Genomic DNA, 21495 nt, shown 5'->3' with positions numbered 1-21495 from the left:
GAGGCGGCCAGTTATTTTTCCTCCCTTAGGAAATAAAGGAAGAGGTGGATGTTGAAATAGGAGGATGATGACAAACGGTAGCAACTCGTGGTTTGGTAAACCAACAGCCACCACATTGCTGCACCGTCAGAATAGAAAAAAAACAAGGGAAATTGACATATAATGGAATTATGGGTAGTTTATTTAGAATACTGTGTATATACAGTGCATTCAGAAAGTATTCAGACCCCTAAAAAAAAATTTCACATTCAGCTTTCCTTGATCCCTGACCAGTCCCCAGTCCCTGCCATTGACAAACACCCCCACAGCATGATGCCACCACCAACATGCTTCACCGTTGGGATGGTATTGCACAGGTGATGAGCGGTTTCTGGTTTCCTCCAGACAGGACACTTGGAATTGAGGCCAAACAGTTCAATCTTCGTTTCATCAGACCATTGAATCTTGTTTCTCACAGTCTGAGAATCTTTTAGGTGCTTTTTTGTGTGTCTTGCACTGAGAATAGGTGTCCGTCTGGCCACTCTGCCATTAAGCCCAGATCGGTGGAGTGTTGCAGTGATGGTCGTCCTCGTGCAAGTTTCTACCATCTCCACACATGATCTCTGGAGCTCAACCAGAGTGACCATCGGGTTCTTGGTCACCTCTCTTAACAAGGCCCTTCTCCACCGATTGCTCGGTTTGTCCGGGCGGTCAGCTCTAGGAAGAGTTCTGGTTGTTCCAAACGTCTTCCATTTGAGAGTTATGGAGGCCACTGTGCTCTTGGGAACCTTTGATGCTAACAAATTTTTTTGAAGCCTTCCACAGATCTGTGCCTCAACACAATCCTGTCTCTGAGCTCTGCAGGCAGTTCTTCTGACCTAATGGCTTGGTCTTGCTCTGATATGCATTTTCAGCGGTGAGACCTTACATAGAGAGGTGTGTGCCTTTCCAAATCATGTCCCATCAATTTAATTTGCCACAGGTGGACTCAAATCAAAGAGTAGAAACATCTCAAAGATGATCCAGAGAAATGAGATGCACCTGAGCTCAATTTCAAGTGTCATAGCAAAGGGTCTGAATACTTATTTCAATGTGATGTTTCAGTTGTTGTTTTTTTATATATAAATTTGCTATGAAAGTTGAAGTCAGAAGTTTACATACACCTTACATTTAATCGTAGACATCATTCCCTGTCTTAGGTCAGTTCGGATCACTTCTTTATTTTAAGAATGTGAAATGTCAGAATAATAGTAGAGAGAATGATTTATTTCAGCTTTTATTTCTATCATCACATTCCCAGTGGGTCAGAAGTTTACATACACTTTGTTAGTATTTGGCAGCATTGCCTTTAAATTCTTTAACTTGGGTCAAATGTTTTGGGTAGCCTTCCATATACATCTCACAACAAGTTGCTGGAATTTTTTCCCATTTCTCCAGACAGAACTGGTGTATCGGAGTCAGGTTTGTAGGCCTCCTTCCTCGCACATGCTTTTCAGTCCTGCACACAAATTTTCTATCGGCTTGAGGTCAGGGCTTTGTGATGGCCACTCCAATATCTTGACTTTGTTGTCCTTACGCCATTTTGCCACAACTTTGGAGGTATGCTTGGGGTCATTGTCCATTTGGAAGACCCATTTGCGACCGAGCTTTAACTTCCTGCCTGATGTCTTGAGATGTTGCTTCAATATATCCACATAATTTTCCTTCCTCATGATGCCATCTATTTTGTGAAGTGCACCAGTCCCTCCTGCAGCAAAGCACCCCCACAACATGATACTTCCACCCCCATGCGTCACGGTTGGGATGGTGTTCTTCGGCTTGCAAGCCTCACCCTTTTTCCCCCCACACATAACCATGTGCACTTGCGAACTGTAGTTGGCTTTTTATGGTGGTTTTGGAGCAGTGGCTTCTTCCTTGCTGAGCAGCCTTTCAGGTTATGTTGATATAGGACTTGTTTTGCTGTGGATCTAGATACTTGTTTACCTGTTTCCTCCAGCATCTTCACAAGATCCTTTGCTGTTGTTCTCGGATTGATTTGCACTTTTCGCACCAAACTACATTAATCTCTAGGAGACAGAATGCGTCTCCTTCCTGAGCGGTATGATGCCTGTGTGGTCACATGGTGTTTATACTTGCATACTATTGTTTGAACACATGAATGTGGTACCTTCAGGCGTTTGGAAATTGCTCCCATGGATGATCCAGACTTGTGGAAGGCCAAGTCTTGGCTGATTTCTTTTGATTTTACAATGATGTCAAGCAAAAAGGTACTGAGTTTGAAGGTAGGCCTTAAAATACATCCACAGGTACACCAGTGTGACGAGGGGGAGGGCGTGGTCGGGCCGTGATGGTGCATGGCCGCTGCTGAATCAGCTGATCAGCAGGAGACCAATCCTTGCTCATCCTAATACTAAGTTAAAACCACCAATTGACTCAAATTAGCCATTTACCTATCAGAAGCTAATTGGCTAATTGCCTAAAGGGTAGACATCATTTTCTGGAATTTTCCAAGCTGATTAAAGGCACAGTTAACTTAGTGTATGTAAAGTTCTGACCCACTAGAATTGTGATACAGTCCATTAAAAGTGAAGCAATCTGTCTGTAAACAATTGTTGGAAAACAACTTACCAGAACAAGTTCGCTAATATAGTTTTTGGTTCAAAAATGAGTCTGATGATAACTTGCCAAATAAATATGTGTCACTCTACGGATATGCAGTCATTATTAAGACATTTTTGAAAGCTGGATGGCACGACTGACCAATCAGATTAGAGTATTCCAGGGAGCTGCGTAATAATAGAATTTTTGTTATATTATACTGTATATATCAAATTTACATCCCCTTAAAGGGGTCATGACATGAGAAACCAAATTTGCCTTGATCTTTTGGTATATAAGAGGTCTTTGTATCATTAAAACGTCCTGCAAGTTTAATATTTTAAGACGTCCTCCCCATTCTAAACGAATCATTTATTTAATCAAGCTCAAAATACAGCTCGTTCTGGATTCATGGTTAGAAGTGACGTGTCGGTTAGAAGTGACGTAACAGCGTTTGCATATGACCGCCTCCAGCACAAGATAACTACGCTTTAAGCGCAAGACAACTACGCTCATTTCAGTATCGCCGTCGCCTCACAAGTGTTCAGTCGATGGACAGCGAGCTCTGACAGAGACTACTTGTGCACAGGAAAATTACGATGCCACACAGATGTGCTGTTCCTGGCTGTGGTCAAACAAAACCTCTGAATAAGCTGCCGAAAGATCCAGACGTCAGGGAAAAATGGATGCAGTTTATTTTTTGCGGACGTTCCAGTCACGGCAGTGTTAACTTAAGCGTTTGTTCTGTACATTTTAAGGATGACTGTTTTGAGAACAAATCTCAATATGATGCTGGCTTTGCCAGAAAACTGTTGCTCAAAGATAAGTCCGTGCCGACTATTCTGGGAACAACGACGACGCTAAACTGTAAGTAATCTATTTTAAACTTTAAACTACTTTTTAAAGCGCAATTTCATTCATTATGAATAATCACAGTGTTTTTACTTAGTTTACTTGCATATTGTTCTGGCTGGGGCGTCAATAATTGATACATAGGCACTGACGTTAGCCAATCATAACAGTGGGCGTTAACACTGAAGTCTTAAATGGAAAACGCCCCCAAAACAGACTGTTTGAATCAGAGGATGAGAAACAGGGTGGGAAAAGGTCATAAATCACTAGATTTTAAAACTAGTTTTTCTTAAAAAAAAATATATTAATACTATAATTGCACCTAAGGGAACATAATAATACAATAAAAAAAACCATGTCATGACCCCTTTAAAAATCATGATAAAACGATGCCGATCAGGCAACCTATTCCTGTCTAAGTGGGCGGTTCTTGGCCAAAATAAGCCGCAGTGTGGAGAAGACTTCCTGCCCTGTGAGGCTAATAACTCACCACCTGATGCGCTGAGTGACTGCATCTCTCTCTCTCTGCGGTCCAGCTCAGCGGCTTTCCTCTCCAGCTCTTCCTGTCTCCGCATTAATTCTGCCTGGGCTCGTGCCTGATCCTACACACATATATACACAAAACAGTCATAAACACACACAAACACAACTGTGCTAACAGGCACAGTAGAGCACAACCCCAGGAGAGTCAACATTAAACACACACATACATACACACACATCTAGTTCTGTGTCCAAGGCCTTCTTAGAGATTGTTTACGCCAGGCAGAGCTTTCAAAACCAATCAAAATCATCAAGAACTGTCATAATCAGGCTCTCTAAGGTCAGTTAGACCATGCTGCAAGCATGAACAGCCTCATTAAACAAATAACATGTCGTATAGATTATGACAGGTGTTTGATCTTAAACCAAGTGTGTACTGTCTGCATAGATGTATCATAGATGTTTCATTGTTGATTAACATTACAATTAACAATCAATTATAGGGTCCTGGGTATCTAAGCAAGTATTGACGCTGACTACAACCCCTGGAGTCACGAGTTCGAATCCAGGGCGTTCTGAGTGACCCCAGCCAGGTCTCCTAAGCAACCAAATTAGCCCGGTTGCTAGGGAGGGTAGAGTGACATGGGGTAACCTCCTCGTGGTCATGATTAGTGGTGCTCTCTCTCAATGGGGCGTGTGGTGAGTTGTGTGTGGATCGTGGAGAGTAGCATGAGCCTCCACACGCAGTGAGTCTCCACGGTGTCATGCACAACGAGTCACATGATAAGATGCGCGGATTGACGGTCTCAGAAGCGGAGGCAACTGAGACTCGTCCTCCGCCACCCTGATTGAGGTAACTGCGCCACCATGAGGACCTACTAAGTAGTGGGAATTGGGCATTCCAAATTGGGGAGAAAATGGGATATATTTTTTTGTTATTAAATTAACAATCAATCAAGTTATTAATTAATTAAAATAAACAATAATACCGCAAAATACCATATGCATTTAGCCTAAATAAATGGACAGTGGTGGCTCAGTGGTTGAGGCTCAGGGTTACTGACCAGAAGGTTGGGGGTTCAAGTCCCAGCACCACCAAGATGCCACGGTTGGGCCCTTGAGTAAGACACTTAACTCCAGGTTGCTCCGGGGGGATTGTCCCTGTAATAAGTGCACTGTAAGTCGCTTTGGATAAAGCGTCTGCCAAATGCATAAATGTAAATGTAAATGTAAATAGTATACTTAAGAAACATGAATGCTGGTATTTGGCACAGATAACATTTCATTGTTTGTTTGGTACATACGTCATTTCATTTATTATTAATTGATTGATAATGTTTATAGACAACGCAGATGCATGGCATGCATTGACAATGTTTTGGGCCACTACTCGGATGATTTCTGAACATTTGCGCAGTAGATTAATCAAAAGTTAATTAAGTCACAATATGACAATTAATTGATTGTTGATTATTTATTAACATACTTTGTGACCACATTATGGTTCAAATAATTCTACGAGCCATCTGTAATTTAACTTGTAACACAATGCATATCTGGTCATTATACTACTAAGGTAATACAACACTGATGTGTATATATATACAGGAAAGAATCTTAAATTGGACCTTTATACGCGTTGCACATCTACTCACCTTTGAGAACTACTTTAAAGTCAGAGAATGAATCCCGGGAAAGCAACAACGCCAATGGTGAAATCTATCCATCTGAAAATTATTTTTATCAGGTTGTGAATACAGTATGAACACCAATCAGTTGACTGTTCTAACCAAAAGACTCTCGTTCTGAGATGGTTGCGACATACATATTGTTTGAGTTGGGACGGTTTATTGATTGGATGCACTTTGTTGTTTTGTAACTAGTATTGTGGCTTTTAATCAACGTCTGATAGCTTTGAGGCCACCTATAAACTAGTGTGCTCCTAAAAGCTGACCAAATAAACTTTTATTAGATCGACATATTTAAAGTGTACAGTGTCTCAAAACAGTTACATTTATGCATTACATTTATGCATTTGGCAGACGCTTTTATCCAAAGCAACTTACAGTGCACTTATTACAAGGACAATCCCCCCGGAGCAACCTGGAGTTAAGTGTCTTGCTCAAGGACACAATGGTGGTGGCTGTGGGGATCGAACCAGCGACCTTCTGATTGCCAGTTATGTGCTTTAGCCCACTACGCCACCACCATTCCATACACCACCACCACTCCAGTTAAACTATATTAACGACATCATCTCTTGCTCTGGGGCTTACACACATAAAATCCTTTCTACAATGAAAATGTCCATCCGCCGATACCACCTGCTACCGTCTAGCAACGGTAACTAGCAAACAAATCATGATTTTGTGGGATAAAATAAACGAATGCAACTAGCTAGACTTTTGACATGTCCCAACCCTAATACCCCAACACATGCTAGAAAATATGCAACTGTCCAACCATTTCATGGGGCCTTTCCATTTCTGCTTCTATATTTTGCACGTGAAAAGAATCACACATTTGTCTAATTCTTAAGATAGAGTGAGAATTGATCTCTCAGGCTTTTGCACATCCAGGTAAGTTCTGACTAAAAATATTAGACTTGGATTGTGTTGCGTCCATTTACAAGTACAATGTGTACTTCTTAAAGCAGTGTCCCAGTTAAGACAGATTATAATTTTCAGAATCACTCTGTTGACGCATACTGTCCTGCAGAGCACTTGTTTCTGGGTCATTTTAAGGCCTCAAAATTCCCCGGGTCCCAGGCTTTCCCGGAAGGCAGCATCATGTGACACGAGCGGCTTAATCAAGCCAATGAGCAACGAGTCCTTAAACGAGCCTTCTGTTGAAACCCCGAGGTTAAACTCTAGCTGACGCCTCCTTCCCTGCACCCTACATAGTGCGGGCAGATACAGTATAACTAAAACAATTCCTCTCCATATTTTTCAGCTTCTTGATGATACTTTGGGCACTTTCATGTCCTGGGTGTTAATTTTTATTGAAACAAATCGATTTAGAAACTTTTTTCTAGGATATCATCATTTATCTGTGGTACTTTTTAAATGCCTGTAAATGCACTGCACTACTGCCACACGACTGGCTAATCAGATAATTGCATGGATTATTGTTGGTGCCAGACAGGCTGCTTCGAGTATTTCTGTAACTGCTGATCTCCTGGAACAAATGAATTGCGCCCATGTCTTGTGTCCTCTGATGTAGCATCTGACGAGTGTGTCATCTCATACAAAGTGTGCATCTGTGTGTATCTCTGTCTGTGGAGTGTGGTGTCCCCGTCCCTCAGGCGAGTTGAATTATACAGTATAACTGCACTCGTGAACATATCGTCTTGACAGCTCTGGGGTCTTCTGCCTGTTAGAAGCGTCTGTTGTCCTACTGAGTGTTTTTCCGAGATTTGTGCGGGAGTTTAGAAAAGGCCTCATGTTATGTTGTCTTCCTTGTAAATCACTATATATTAGGGCTGCCCCCGTCCAAAGATTTTCATAGTCGACTAGTAGTCGTTAGTTTAAGCCATTAGTCGACTAGTTGCACGTTTATGATATTCATTTAATTACTTAAATATACATTTTTGGGGGGGCATCAAAAAATGTTTTGAGAAAGAATGTTATAAGTAACATTGCTAACACTGTTCTACACTACAGAGAAATCCTAAACCGTAATAATGAGCCTTCAAAATATACATTTTACAAGCCCACGCACGAAGTGAGCCGCAGCGACACCGGCAAAAGCGGTAATGATTCTGAATGTGTCAAAACAACCAGCAAGGAGACTGTCTAAACATTTTGTTAATTTGTGGAGAGAAATGCACATTAAGTTAAACAGACAGTAAGCGAGGTACTAATTTAGCTTCCCCACTCTCCACGAACATTTGGATAAGCCTAATAGCGCATGTTTATCAAGGTTAACTAACGTTGGAGTAAGCGGACATGCTAAGTGGCTAACTTTAGGCTACTTACATATTTAAAATGATAAGCCATGTTTGAGGTTGATGAATGATGAGTTTGCATGTCACCTTCTTGGGGTCATCCTTTACCACTCTCGAAATGAACACACACTTTGGATTTCCAGCCTGACATAATTAATTACTGCACGGACCAGCCGTGTAAACGATCATGTCTGTCCGTCAATGACTGCGTGACTTCGCCACTTCCTGTGGAGTATTTTTTTTTGCGATCAATCAAAACTTGGTTGACCAAAACTCTTCTAATTGACAAATGTTTGGTTGACTATTAGGAGGTAGCCCTACTTGTTAGGGGGCCTGGGTAGCTGACTACCACACCTGGAGTCGCAAGTTCGAATCGAGGGTGTGCTGAGTGACTCCAGACAGGTCTCCTAAGCAACCAAATTGGGCCGGTTGTTAGGGAGGGTAGAGTCACATGGGGTAACCTCCTCGTGGTCGCTATAATGTGGTTCTCGCTCTCGGTGGGGCGCTTGGTGTGTTGTGATTGGATGCCATGGAGAATAGTGTGAAGTCTCCACATGGAAATGGAAATGGGCTGCACTTATACAGTGCCTTTTTAACCTTAGCGGTATTCAAAGCGCTTTACACTGTGACTCATTCACCCATTCACACACCAATGATGGCAGAGCTGCTATGTAAGGCGCTAGCCTGCCATTGGGAGCAACTTGGGGTTCAGTGTCTTGCCCAAGGACACTTCGGCATGTGGAGTCGTGTGGGCCCTGCGATTAGTGGCCGACCCGCTCTACCAACTGAGTCACAGCCGCCCACATGTGCCCACATGTGCCGTCTCCGTGTAACGCGCTCAACAAGCCACGTGATAACACTGATGATCTCAGATTGACGGTCTCAGACACGGAGGCAACTGAGATTCGTCCTCCACCACCCGGATTGAGTCACTACGCCACCACGAGGACTTAGAGAGCATTGGGAATTGGCGTTCCAAATTGGGGAGGAAAAAGGGGAGAAAATAATAATTAAAAAAACAATTTGTGTTTACTTCTGGAGTGTTTACAGTCTGGACCTCAGAATAAAGAAAAGCTCCAATCTAGTAGTTAGTTAGTTTTGTCTATTGTTGTGGTATCATCAATGTCAAGATCAATCAGTCCGCAAAAGACACGTTAAAAGAAAATGAACAGTGATTGGTCGATTTACATTTCAGTCAGATGGTCTCTTCATGTACAAATGGGCAGTTCTTGGCCAGAGAAAGGTGCAAAATGGATCAGATTTTACGGGAAAGTATAAAGTCTGGTTTTGTGAGACTAAGAATACTCTAACATTGTAAATATACCTGTGTCTGCTGAGGTTGTGTGTATGCTGGTGGTTCCTCCGTGGGTTTCATGATGGCCGGCTGTGTGTTGGTTGTGGGTGGGACTGCTTTAGGGGCGGAGCCTGGCGGAACCTACAATACAACATATGAGATACTGAAACGTCTTCAACATGAATTCAGAAATCATGGCAAACTAAATGAATGAGCTTTGCAAAAAGCTCATTCATTCTGTATTATTCAGAAATAACCAAATTCATATGCACACATTTCACAAACAAGAAAAAAAAAAGAGTACTAATATTGCATCCAAAATATCTCCATTCTACTGACTGGCAGATGATGATGATGATGGGTTTTCTGCTGTAAGTGTGGGCTGTTCTGGGCACCGAGCCCTGCACTGGTACAGCTTCATAAGGTATACCAGGCATGATAGTTTATGTTTGTATTTACAGTCTGCCTACGCTTTCTTGTTTGTTTGCATGAGTGTCTTGGTCTTCCCGTTCTTGGCTGTTCAGAATAGCATGCTACCATACTACTTTTACTATTTCAGCCATATTGATATACATAACGCTAAATGTATAAAATACATAAACCAAACACCACAGAAGCAAAAGCGTTGAGTAAAGAAAGCAGAAGGTTTCTTGTCTTTCACATATGTGTAGAGTCACTAACCGGTTTTGTGTCTGTGAAAGGGTTATACTCCTCGAGGCCAGGAGGGGCAGTCCGTGTTACTTGCGTCACTGATGGATCCTGCGCAAAACAAAAAGACCAAAAACGCCCTTAAGTCTTTTTCTTGAAGATATTTGGCACGATAGGTTAACTGAACAATGTTTGCAGTGGCTAAAAATAGTTTCAGCAAAATAATAGCTTATTTCCAGTTTGGTCAACACAGATAACAATTAAAGGACTTCCAACAGCATGTGCCAAATATTCAGCAAGTTAAAAGAACTTACAAAGGTAAGTATTAGTTTGGTTTGGTAGTCTCTTGGGTGCTGAAGATGACATGTTGTTTTGCTCTTTTCAGGTTTTATTAGGGCTGATGATTAAATGTGTTAAGTCAGTGCAATTAATTACATAAAAATAAAGAGTTCATGTCCCGGACCGTAATAAGAAATATTCATACCACTGGAGCAATTCAAGCTTAAAGCACCACCTGTTTTCGGCAGGGGGCAGTAACAAACCACACTCAGGTTTGCTTGACACTAGCGACAGCACAAGATGGGAATGCGTTCTTGCGTTCAAACATAGTGCAATTACGAATACAGGGTTTCAAACGACATTTATTTTGACACAGTGACCTAAAAACGCTCTTTAAAATAGGGATGTGCACGAGTAGTCGAATACTTGAGTATTCGTTTTGCATTAAGTATTCGAAAAGTAAAAATACTATTCGAATTTCGCATTGCTTTGCTGGCCATATACACAGTGAGATGCATGTTAAAACCTGAACACAAACTAAAACTGGCAGTTATAAAAGAATGCACTACGTGGCGCTGTTGAGTGTGGACACAAGTTGATCACATTTGTTGAGCAAACCGTTCTGTCAGTACGTTTAGATGGACACCAGAAATGCAGATTATTGCTAAGAAAAATATTTTACGTCTCTTTCTTATGAATTACCTTCATTTAAATAATAGAATATTCGACTATTTGTTTTTTATTAGCTTAAATATTAGAATACCAAATTACTGATGAATGCCCACCCCTAGTTTATAACTCAATTCAACCAAAGTGAGAAGCTCCAAAAGTGTCCATCTGACACCAGTGTACATTGACGCATCCTTTGAAAAGCCCGGACAGATTGTCACGGACAGACTGATGAATTCAACTCCAAAATGGACGGCTATTGACTCTATAGGCTAATTATAGGCTTATGTTCAATAATATGTAAATAGAGTAAAGACGCTGACTACCACCCCTGGTGTCGTGGGTTTGAATCCAGGGCGTGCTGAGTGACCCCAGCCAGGTCTCCTAAGCAACCAAATTGGCCCTGTTGCTAGGGAGAGTACAGTCACATGGGGTAACCTCTTCGTTGTCGCTATAATGTGTGGTTCTCGCTCTCAGTGGGGCATGTGTTGCGCTCAACAAGCCACGTAATAAGATGTGCGGATTGACGGTCTCAGACGCGGAAGCAACTGAGATTCGTCCTCTGCCACCCGGCTTGAGGCGAGTCACTACGACACCACGAGGACTTAGAGTGCATTGGGAATTTGGCATTCCAAATTGGGGAGGAAAGGGGAGAAAAAATAAATAAATTATAATAATAATAATAATAATATGGAAATAAACAATATATTGCCTTCTAAAGCCACGTTTTGTGCTGTATTATCAATACTTTACTCATCTACCACAATAGGGATGTTAATGATTAATCAAACATCGTTAATAATTTGACAGATTAAGCTTATCTATCATCGATTAATTAATTTCAGGACAAATGCGTTCAGTAATCGTGCAATCAGACATTGATAAGGCTGTCTATACAGTCGTCTGCCGCTAGAGGGAGCTTGAAGGCTTTTTCTGCAAATATTTATATATGTAAGATGACATGAGGGTGAGAAAATTATGGATCGTCCCAATCATTTTTGGGTGAACTATCCCTTTAAAATAACCCCTGGATGTAAACAGCACTAAACAATCTTGCACTTTCCCTAACATGCTTTTCATAAGGGCATGATAATCATGAGTAATGCCACACAGAGTGAGCCAAACTAATCTAGACCTCCAGCGCCGAGTCTGCATCAGATTAAACCAGAGAACAGACAGAAGGTCAACAACACATGTGCTGAGAAACACACATTTCTGAGGAAATACTACAATACTCTGTCCTCCGTTTTTAAAGCCAACAACATCAGAAATATCAGACAAAACCTGTAATTTTCTTCTGCAAGATTGCAGTAATTTACACAGCAAAAGCTACAAATAGTCGAGGGGAGAGATCAACTCTGGGTTCACCATAAGGAGACTATGGATATATTCAGAATAGCATACCATTCTAAACCTCTTGCAGTATGTATAATTTACACTGCATAGATGCATGATGTTGGAGGGGTCGAGGCCGATTGCACCACCTTTAGTGAGCCACTGCCCCCCCTTTACATTTACATTTATGAATTTGGCAGACACTTTTATCCAAAGCGACTTACAGTGCAATTATTACAGGGACAATCCCCCCGGAGCAACCTGGAGTTAAGTGCCTTGCTCAAGGACACAATGGTGGTGGCTGTGGGGCTCGAACCAGTGACCTTCTGATTACCAGTTATGTGCTTTAGCCCACTACACCACCACCACTCCATGTACATGTATCTTGTAATGTGCTCTAGAGATCAGTGTTTGCTCCAAGGAGCTAGGACCATCCTGAGCCGAGATATCGAGGTTTCCGTAAACAACTGTATAACCAAAGGTGGTCATGACATGATACAAAGATGGCCGTCGTGGTTAAACCAAGTAAAATAAAAATAAAAAAACAGGTGGTTTTGCAATACCAATACATTAGATTACTCCAAAAATGTTAGGAAAATACAAAATGGTCAAGCAACCAACTTTACAGTTATTGGACCACTTGAGATGGATTGACCTGGCTGGTGAACTGCCAGGCAGGCACGGACTGGCCATTGGGAAGTTTGGGAATTTTCCTGGTGGGCTGGCCGAGAAATGGGGCCAAATGGGCCGCGATAAGCTAAAATGGGCCACCAAGTTATGACAGCGCCACTCGACAACTTCTGCGCCGATTTATCTTACCAGTCCGCCCGTGATGTCGAGACTCCAGAGCCATGAATATTTCAGTCTGTATAATGCTAATGTTTCATAGGATAATCACACACACCTGTAGTAGCAGGAAGACATTGTAATAGTGTGTTCAGTAATCTATACAGAGTAAGACCGTGATGCTTGATGACACTCGCTATGATCACATGATGTGATTACCTGTGTAGAACATGACTAGTGGTCTAAAGGCCAATGTATACTTAGTTTTTCTGCATGCCAGTATGTTTTGTGCACAGTACACGTGACAAATTTTGAGATCAGTACAGCACGCGTGGATTGTCAGCAGCATATATCCTAGTTTTTCTAGACACGCGGACACTCGGCGTCTTTGCATGCCATCGGCACATTCTGACTATGCTCACAGAATATCACAAAGCAGTCGAAGTGCGCATGCGGCGAACACGTACACATCGGCTAGCGGTCAAAAGAGCATACTTTGAAAAGCTGAGCGCTCCATAGTGCACGAGACGGAACGGCACGCAGGGAAAAAACTTCTACACAAACAAACTTGAATGTAATGTCTGTCCCTATGAGTTTGTAATGTGTCTGTTGGCACTCAGTGACCTGATTCTAATGCAGGAAACTGAACCCCAGCAGTGCGTTTGAGTCTGACCTCCTTCAGGACTGTTTCTTCAGGATTGAAGATGATTTTAGAAACCAAACTGTACTTGTAGGGATAGATATGACTGAGACAGATGGCACAGCATTCAAATATTCATAGGCTGAAACCTTATTTTAGATAGTAACGAGATTACGGTTGAACAGAGCTGGGATGAAAATGGCGAAAACCAAATCAACGCTAACATTATAGCTCAACATTTTCAGAGCTAAAGCAAAACAAACCCAAAACAGAGTGGTGCGACACGACTGCTGTTCAGATGAAGAAGATTTTCCAAATGCAGGTTTAAATGACTTGCAATGTACATGTAGATGTTTACAGCTCACATTCTTTTGTTAGACTCTTGATCACATTAAAGGTAAAATGTTATGGAATGGCCTAGATAAAACAACACATATTCGAGCAGGGCTGTACAACAATTCAGCTGCATCCCAGTTTGCAAACTTGTTGTACAACACATTAAAAATATTCTTTGCAGGTGACGAGAAAGCACATACGTCTGTGTACTTGATGCCACAGACCCCCTTTGTTGTGTACTGGTGTACGTGCATTTGCAAGTATTAGCGTGAATTCATAATTTAGCAATTCTTCTCTTTCTTTTTGCACTTTGGGCTGGGTAAAAACTAAAAAAGCTGTTTTGTTTAATAGCAATCTTCATTTGTTCAATATTGATTCTTAAAATCCAAGATTTAAGATACAAAAAGTGCTTCATGTGTACTATGAGTAAACACGTCTTATTCGCTTTGCACTGTATGTATAATGGTTTTAATTCAATATTTTTGGAGTAAATGCGATTGCTGACGTGGACATGCCATCCACGGTTGCTGGACTACTGTGTGTACTGTTATTTCCTCTTTCTAATATATTAACAATTTCTTCATGTGTAAAATGTATGACCAAACAGAAATCAGAAGAAACTGCTATTTACCATTTAAAATACAATAAAAGTTATTATATTTTGTGTGAAATTTAGTAAATAGCAATTTTAAGTTTATGTTATTTACTATATTAAATTGTGTGATATATCAGACATCTTGCTCTCTGGATATCGGCATCGGCCATTAAATACTACTACACTAATCCTCATTTCACACACAACGTAGTACGGATATCATGATGTGGAGCGGAGGGGGGGGCGGGGCCGGGGCGGAATAAAGGCGAGGGATAAAGGCGGCCGGTGACGATGGTTCGAGAGAGAGAGAATTACGGGCATGTCTGTCGTGTTTGTTTGTTTATGTTGTCTTTTAAGTTTCTCATTAAAATACGATTTATGTTGACAAGCCGGTTCTCGCCTCCTCCTTGCCCATCCTTTAACTGTTTTACACATGCGTATTATTTTATTATGCAGCTTTCCTATCTCAAAAGGTACATATTTCAGTGAAATACTGCATATTTCAGAAACATCTGCATCCATGTAAGACACAAGGCATCATTCTTAAAGACAGACGTTTATTCTGAGACACATTGGGATGCTGTAGATCTGAGAGCAAACCCCTACTGATTAGAGTCTGGTATAATGAAACACTCATTCAGTGAAAACATCCCGTGACGGTACTGTTTCTGTACAGACAAATGACAAGAGTGACTCAGCGAGAAAGTAAAATAAAATGACTCTTCTTAGTCATCACAAGCAAGCAAACACCCACATTGTGCACCGATTCTGCAACATCCTGCATCATGCCTTGCCTCTTGTTGACGAGGCAGCATCACTCAAGACTGTTTCAGCATACTGTAAGAGTCATTTCTATCAAGACCACATCCAGGATAAAGACTATTTACTCTAGGCTTTTAAAGTCAACAAATGTTTTACTTAATGTTTAGCAAACAGTGGCCTACATTAGGTGATTAGTCATTCTTTAAATTGCAAATAAAACCACCTTCATAGCTCGAGTAGTGTTTCTATTTTCTATTTACTATTCATTTGAAACCTCAAAATAGATTAAGGGGTACAAAACCGTCTCTATGGTTGTTTCTTCAACTGCTGGTGCATTTTCATGTATCTTTTTGTTATAAGAAGTTCTCATTAAAACTGAATTGGACCATTTTTAACCATGCCTTCATTTATTTTTGGTACAAATGATTTCTAGCAAGATTTCAAAAATTACAACCCACAGTTTTGGCATCATTTCCACGATTCAAACGTTTTTGCCACTAAAAAAAAAGTTATTTCCAAGGTTATTGTACTTGTCACCATTTACATTTACATTTATGCATTTGGCAGACGCTTTTATCCAAAGCGACTTACAGTGCACTTATTACAGGGACAATCCCCCCGGAGCAACCTGGAGTTAAGTGCCTTGCTCAAGGACACAATGGTGGTGGCTGTGGGGTTCGAACCAGTGTCCTTCTGATTACCAGATTACCAGTTATGTGCTTAGACCACTACACCACCACCACTCACCAAGTCACCAAGTCAACAAACATTCAGTAAAGAGCATGCTTGAGATTAAATATGAGACAAGTGATGTTTGAAGAAGGTATATTATAAATAGTCAGCATTTTGCCAAATTATGCAAAAACAAATTGAAAATATTATTTAATTGTGTGTATTTAGGATACATCAAATGTTAGCAATAAAATTTGCCTTATAAGAAAAACAAAAAAGTCAGCCATTTTATTTGGAAAACATAATAAATTACATTTTCATCAACGTCACATCCACCACACAATTCTGTTAAACACAATCAGCCCTTTTCAGACTTCCTGGTTTTGAAATGCAAGGCAACTATAATTTTTGCTTATCCGTTTTCTCCAACATCAAAGAAAAACCCAGCTTTTACATTTCCACAACTTTTCAAATGAAGAAAAATAATAGAGTGGTGGATTACGACAGTCAGAAGAAGTGAAACGGGTCCATACAGAATTTGAGATGTGCTGAAATTTGCATGACTTTCAGGGGGGCAAAAATTACTAAAATAAATATCATATGATGAATGTACATACACTGTTGAACACTGTAACTACTGTAACTTTTTGGAAGTTCACAGTGCTAAAGGGTAAAAGCTAAAAAAATAAATATATATATAAAAAACATATATAAATAGCTAGGTGTACAGGTGTTTTGCACAAGTGCTTAAAGGTGCAATATGTAACAATTTTCATGTAATTTTTGCCTTTTTTTTGCCAATGTGTGAACGTCTTGTTATGCAACTTAAAAAATGAGCCCTTGCCGGACTTCCTAGGTTGCCTATTAAAGCCTGTAGACTGATTTTCATGCAAAAGGAGTGGGTCGGTTTTGCCGGGAAAATCCAAAGGATGTGACGTTTATGCGCGCTCCCGAGAGCCTTGCCTCAGTGCTTCCGCTAGTCAACAGAGTCAACAAACTGCAACACTAGGTAAAGTTATCTTAGAGATGGAATCCAGCAAACGTCCGGCTCCCAGCACAACACCGACTCCTACACAAACTCAGAATTAGCCAAAAAAAAAAAAATGTATATACTGAATCCTGTCCGGCTAACCAGGAACGTGATCGTTGTTGAGCAAAAACTAGAGTGAACATCGGCAGGGCATTTGATTCCTGGAGGGACCTTTGTCCAGTTTTGGGGATCAAAACCGACCCTGAATTGGCGTTGATCTTATTGGACAGGTAAACTTACATAACTGCAAATCATGAGAAATATAGTGCCGTAAGGATTGATCTGCGTAATTTAAGCTAACTTGGTCTTGCCCTCTAACGCTGACGAATTGCAAGCTACCTTGCTTTGTAACTTTCAAATAATTTAATCGATCTTCTCTTTATAATAAAAGTCAGGTATACCGGATAAATGTAAGCAAATACGCTGGTTTCTTGACCTTTGTACAAAATATGACATACAAAACATACAATAGTGCAACAGTAAACTGTCTGGCATAGTTCGGTAGTATCTAGCTGTATATGTGTGTATCAGTATGCTATGTTAGCTGATAAGTAGTTTTAGTTTAGTCTCAAAGTTTGTAGTAAAACAGTCATAACGGTGTAATTTGAATTATGCTACATCATCTGTCAGCATGATGCCGGTGAATCACGTTCAGTCTCTTTGTACATTACATCATTATATTCGCTCACGCGCGCGTCCCTATGGAGTGTGTGTGCACGAGCGCAAGCAACATATAGCTGCTGCAGTTCACTTAACGGCCACAGGTGTCATTAATAACAAGGCATCAGCATCCAAGACCAGAAGTAACATTCTGCAAATTTACTCATAGCATAAAACAACAAGCAGATGTAAATGACGATGCCACAATCCGAATACTGTTTGGCTATGAAGAACCAGAACCAAATGCCACCACTCAGTGATTGGCTAGGTGACATACCCTGATGTGAATATCTGACTGACCTTCCTTCATGGTTTAAAACATGAGGTCAGGGGGACAGACAGCAAAAATCACAATGAGAAAGTTAACTTATAGTGACTAGCAAGACAGTCTTTATACACTGAAGCCCTGGGTCAGAAACACAATGCAATTAAGAGCCCGTATGAATTATTGAGACGTGTGCCGCTACTTTCGGCCGGATACTGGGCACTGGTGTCAAGTTTCCATGGCAACTCAATGACGGGCTGCATACCATTACTGCTGATCACTTGATGAAATACCTCGCTTCCTTCTGAGCAGTTCAATGATGACTTCCCAGACTAGCTTTAAATTAAAAACGTTAGTGGAAGCAAACAGCTTTCTTTGCTGATGATCCTCATGTGTTTATGTGTGTGCGTTACTAATGGCAAACAACTAGGGGGTTTGCGCGGGTGGTTGATACTGACCGTTGGGCATCAAGGACAGAGAGATATAATGAGAGGATAAGGAGCGAGAGATCATTATGGGGTCAAAATGGTTTCTAATTAACATACAAGTGGAAAGAGATTCACAAATAAATAGAATGAGACCCTCAAATATATGCATTTGTATGTTAATTTGAAACCATTCTGACCTAAAGATCGGATAGAGCATGTCCTGTCCGACAGATCATAAGTCACAATCTGCTGAGCATGAATTAGACAAACATTTGTCCCACTACAACTTTCAAAGACCAGTCCGGTCCCATCTGTGTGCGTCTATTACACCTGTAAATTCTTGTACTCACATCCTACCCAGTGAATACAAAAAAAGGAAAACACAAGCCATATGGCAGATGTGTATAACTAATATACAAAGCAGTGTAATTCCCTCAAGATCCACCAGATCACCAGCTTTGGTGCATTAAGCAGACAACAAATACTGCCATGTTTTGACCGCAAATGTAATATCTAGTCTAGATCTACAGTTGAAGTCAGAAGTTTTACACGTTAGCCAAATACATTTAAACTCAGTTTTTCACAATTCCTGACATTTAATGGTAGAAAACATTCCCTGTCTTAGGTCAGTTTGGATCTCTACTTTATTTTAAGAATGTGAAATGTCAGAATAATAGTAGAGAGAATTATTTATTTCAGCTTTTATTTCTTTCATCACATTCCCAGTGGGTCAGAAGTTTACATACACTTTGTTAGTATTTGGTAGCATTGCCTTTAAATTGGTTAACTTGGGTCAGATGTTTTGGGATCCTTCCACAAGCTTCTCACAATACCGGTAGTACCGAGCACCGACTCTATCCAATACCAGCAGACTGACACACGACTGCTTTAAAATGCTTACAGGCTTATTTTGAATGTGTGCTCTGTTACTCCGTGTACAATAAAATTGACAATTAATCAAATTAAAATCGTAACATGTCCTAGTGTGACTTACTAAACCGCTAAAGGCTGCAATCTTACTGCGGACGGGCTGCGTAATTTAAATAAATCTGACCGCTCATCCACTGGAAACTCCACAGACATAGAGAATCATTCACGTTGTATGAGATGACAGAGCAGAGCACTAATCTACTGTGAACCACGCAGCACATGTAAAATATATATTTATATAATTAAAATCACAGCATTTGCCCTTTAATCTCAGCTCAATCTTTATTTATATAGCATTTAAAACAACAGAGTTGACCAAAGTATTTACAGTAATACAATTTTAAACATAACATTTCAAAATTACCACATACACACAAACACCAGTAATATAAAATCCAAACACTCCAAAACTGTGTCCTGCATTTCATTTGTCAGACTCAAACGCCAGTGTAAAGAGATGAGATTTCGGACATGACTTAAAAGTCTTTAATGATCACACTGGGCCGTGGCACAAACTGTTTATCCAGAAAAAGTGAAGCATCCGGCAAAAAACACTCGTCATAATAAAAGCATGATTCAAAATAAAATCTTGATGCCTGAAAATGAAGAAATTGAATACAAATATATTGCAACTGTATAGTAAAATCTAATATTTACTGTAATATAATAATAAATCAAAATATCACAAGCAAGACTGCTGTTGAATATACCACTGAGTGGTGGCGGCGTAGTGGCTAAAGCACGTACTGTTAATCAGAAGGTTTCTGGTTTGATCCCCACAGCCACCACCATTGTGTCCTTGAGTAAGGCACTTAACTCCAGGTTGCTCCGGGGGGATTGTCCCTGTAATAAGTGCACTGTAAGTCACTTTGGATAAAAGCGTCTGCCAAATGCATAAATGTAAATGTAAATACATGTTTGGCAAAAAAAGAAAGTTCTATTTTCACTTATTAAAATTGTTTAAGAATGTATTGATTAGACACCATTTTGATGATGAAATTAAATTAAACTTTAAAAGTCTGGAAAGTTCTGGAAAATAATAATAATGATTAAACTATAATTATTAAATAATTAAAAATAACAGCACATGACAATATTAGCATATTTCTGCTGTTATATCGAAATTGGTATCAAGAACCGTAAAATTTCACTGGTATCGGTACAGATATATTGACATTTTAGTACCGTGACAACACTATTATTCCTATTATTATTATCACTATTTATTACACATTTGGAAGACCCATTTGCCACCGAGCTTTAACTTCCTGCCTGATGTCTTGAGATGTTGCTTCAATATATCCACATCATTTTCCTTCCTCATGATGTCATCTATTTTGTGAAGTGCACCAGTCCCTCCTGCAGCAAACACCCCCACAACATGATGCTGCCACCCCCATGCTTCACAGTTGGGATGGTGTTCTTCAGCTCGCAAGCCTCACCCTTTATCCTCCAAACATAACAATGGTCATTATGGCCAAACAGTAGGGTTGGGTATCTTTTCGATTTTATTGATTCCTATTCCCATTCTGCTTATCGAATCTTGGTTACGATTCCAATATTTTTTGGGATAGAAATAAAGAACAAAAATTAGCCTACCTTTTATTCTTGGCACATTTAGGACTATAATCAGTAAAAGTCTTTCTTAGAAGGAACGAACAACCAAAACAATTACAAACCAAAACGACTTAAAAAATGGAAAAGTATAGCACATGTTTCTGATGTGCACAGGAAAATATCAAAGAAGGCTAAAGTCTTGTCTCCATGTGCACTTGCACACTGTAATCTGTCTTTTTTTATGGCAGTTTTGGAGCAGTGGCTTCATCCTTGCTGGTTATGTCGACATAGGACTCATTTTACTGTGGATCTAGATACTTGTCTACCTGTTTCCTCCAGCATCTTCACAAGGTCTTGAACCTTGTCAAGGATTGATTTGCACTTTTCACACCAAACTACGTTCATCTCTAGGAGACAGAATGCATCTCCTTCCTGAGCGGTATGATGCCTGTGTGGTCACATGGTGTTTATACTTGCATACTATTGTTTGTACAGATGAATGTGGTACCTTCAGGTGTTTGGAAATTGCTCCCAAGGGTGAACCAGACTTGTGGAGGTCCACAATTGTTTTTCTGAGGTCTTGACTGATTTCTTTTGATTTTCCAATGATGTCAAGAGTTTGAAGGTAGCCTTTAAAATACGTCCACAGGTACACTTCCAATTCAGCACACCTCCTATCAGACGCTAATTGGCTAATTGTCTAAAGGCTTGACATCATCATCTGTAATTTTCCAAGCTGCTAAAAGGCACA

At 40.3% G+C, this 21495-nt stretch overlaps 1 protein-coding gene across 1 annotated transcript in view; it reads right to left on the bottom strand.

Moving 5' to 3' along the window:
• Positions 1-21495, bottom strand: part of scamp1 (secretory carrier membrane protein 1) — a 32729-nt gene that overhangs the window by 10225 nt on the left and 1009 nt on the right. Inside the window, exons 2-5 of the mRNA XM_052105489.1 lie at positions 9834-9911; positions 9183-9293; positions 3920-4031; positions 1-24 (exon numbers count right to left, since the gene is read on the bottom strand). The exon at positions 1-24 is cut by the window's left edge and continues 105 nt beyond it. Coding sequence (XP_051961449.1) covers positions 1-24; positions 3920-4031; positions 9183-9293; positions 9834-9911 — 325 coding nt within the window. The remainder of the gene's footprint in view (positions 25-3919; positions 4032-9182; positions 9294-9833; positions 9912-21495) is intronic.

This window comes from Xyrauchen texanus, chromosome 35 (genome assembly GCF_025860055.1).
Source record: "Xyrauchen texanus isolate HMW12.3.18 chromosome 35, RBS_HiC_50CHRs, whole genome shotgun sequence".
NCBI classification, from domain to species: Eukaryota; Metazoa; Chordata; class Actinopteri; order Cypriniformes; family Catostomidae; genus Xyrauchen; species Xyrauchen texanus.
The sequence above is the reverse complement of the archived record's forward strand: the minus strand, read 5'-3'. Positions and strand labels throughout refer to the sequence as shown.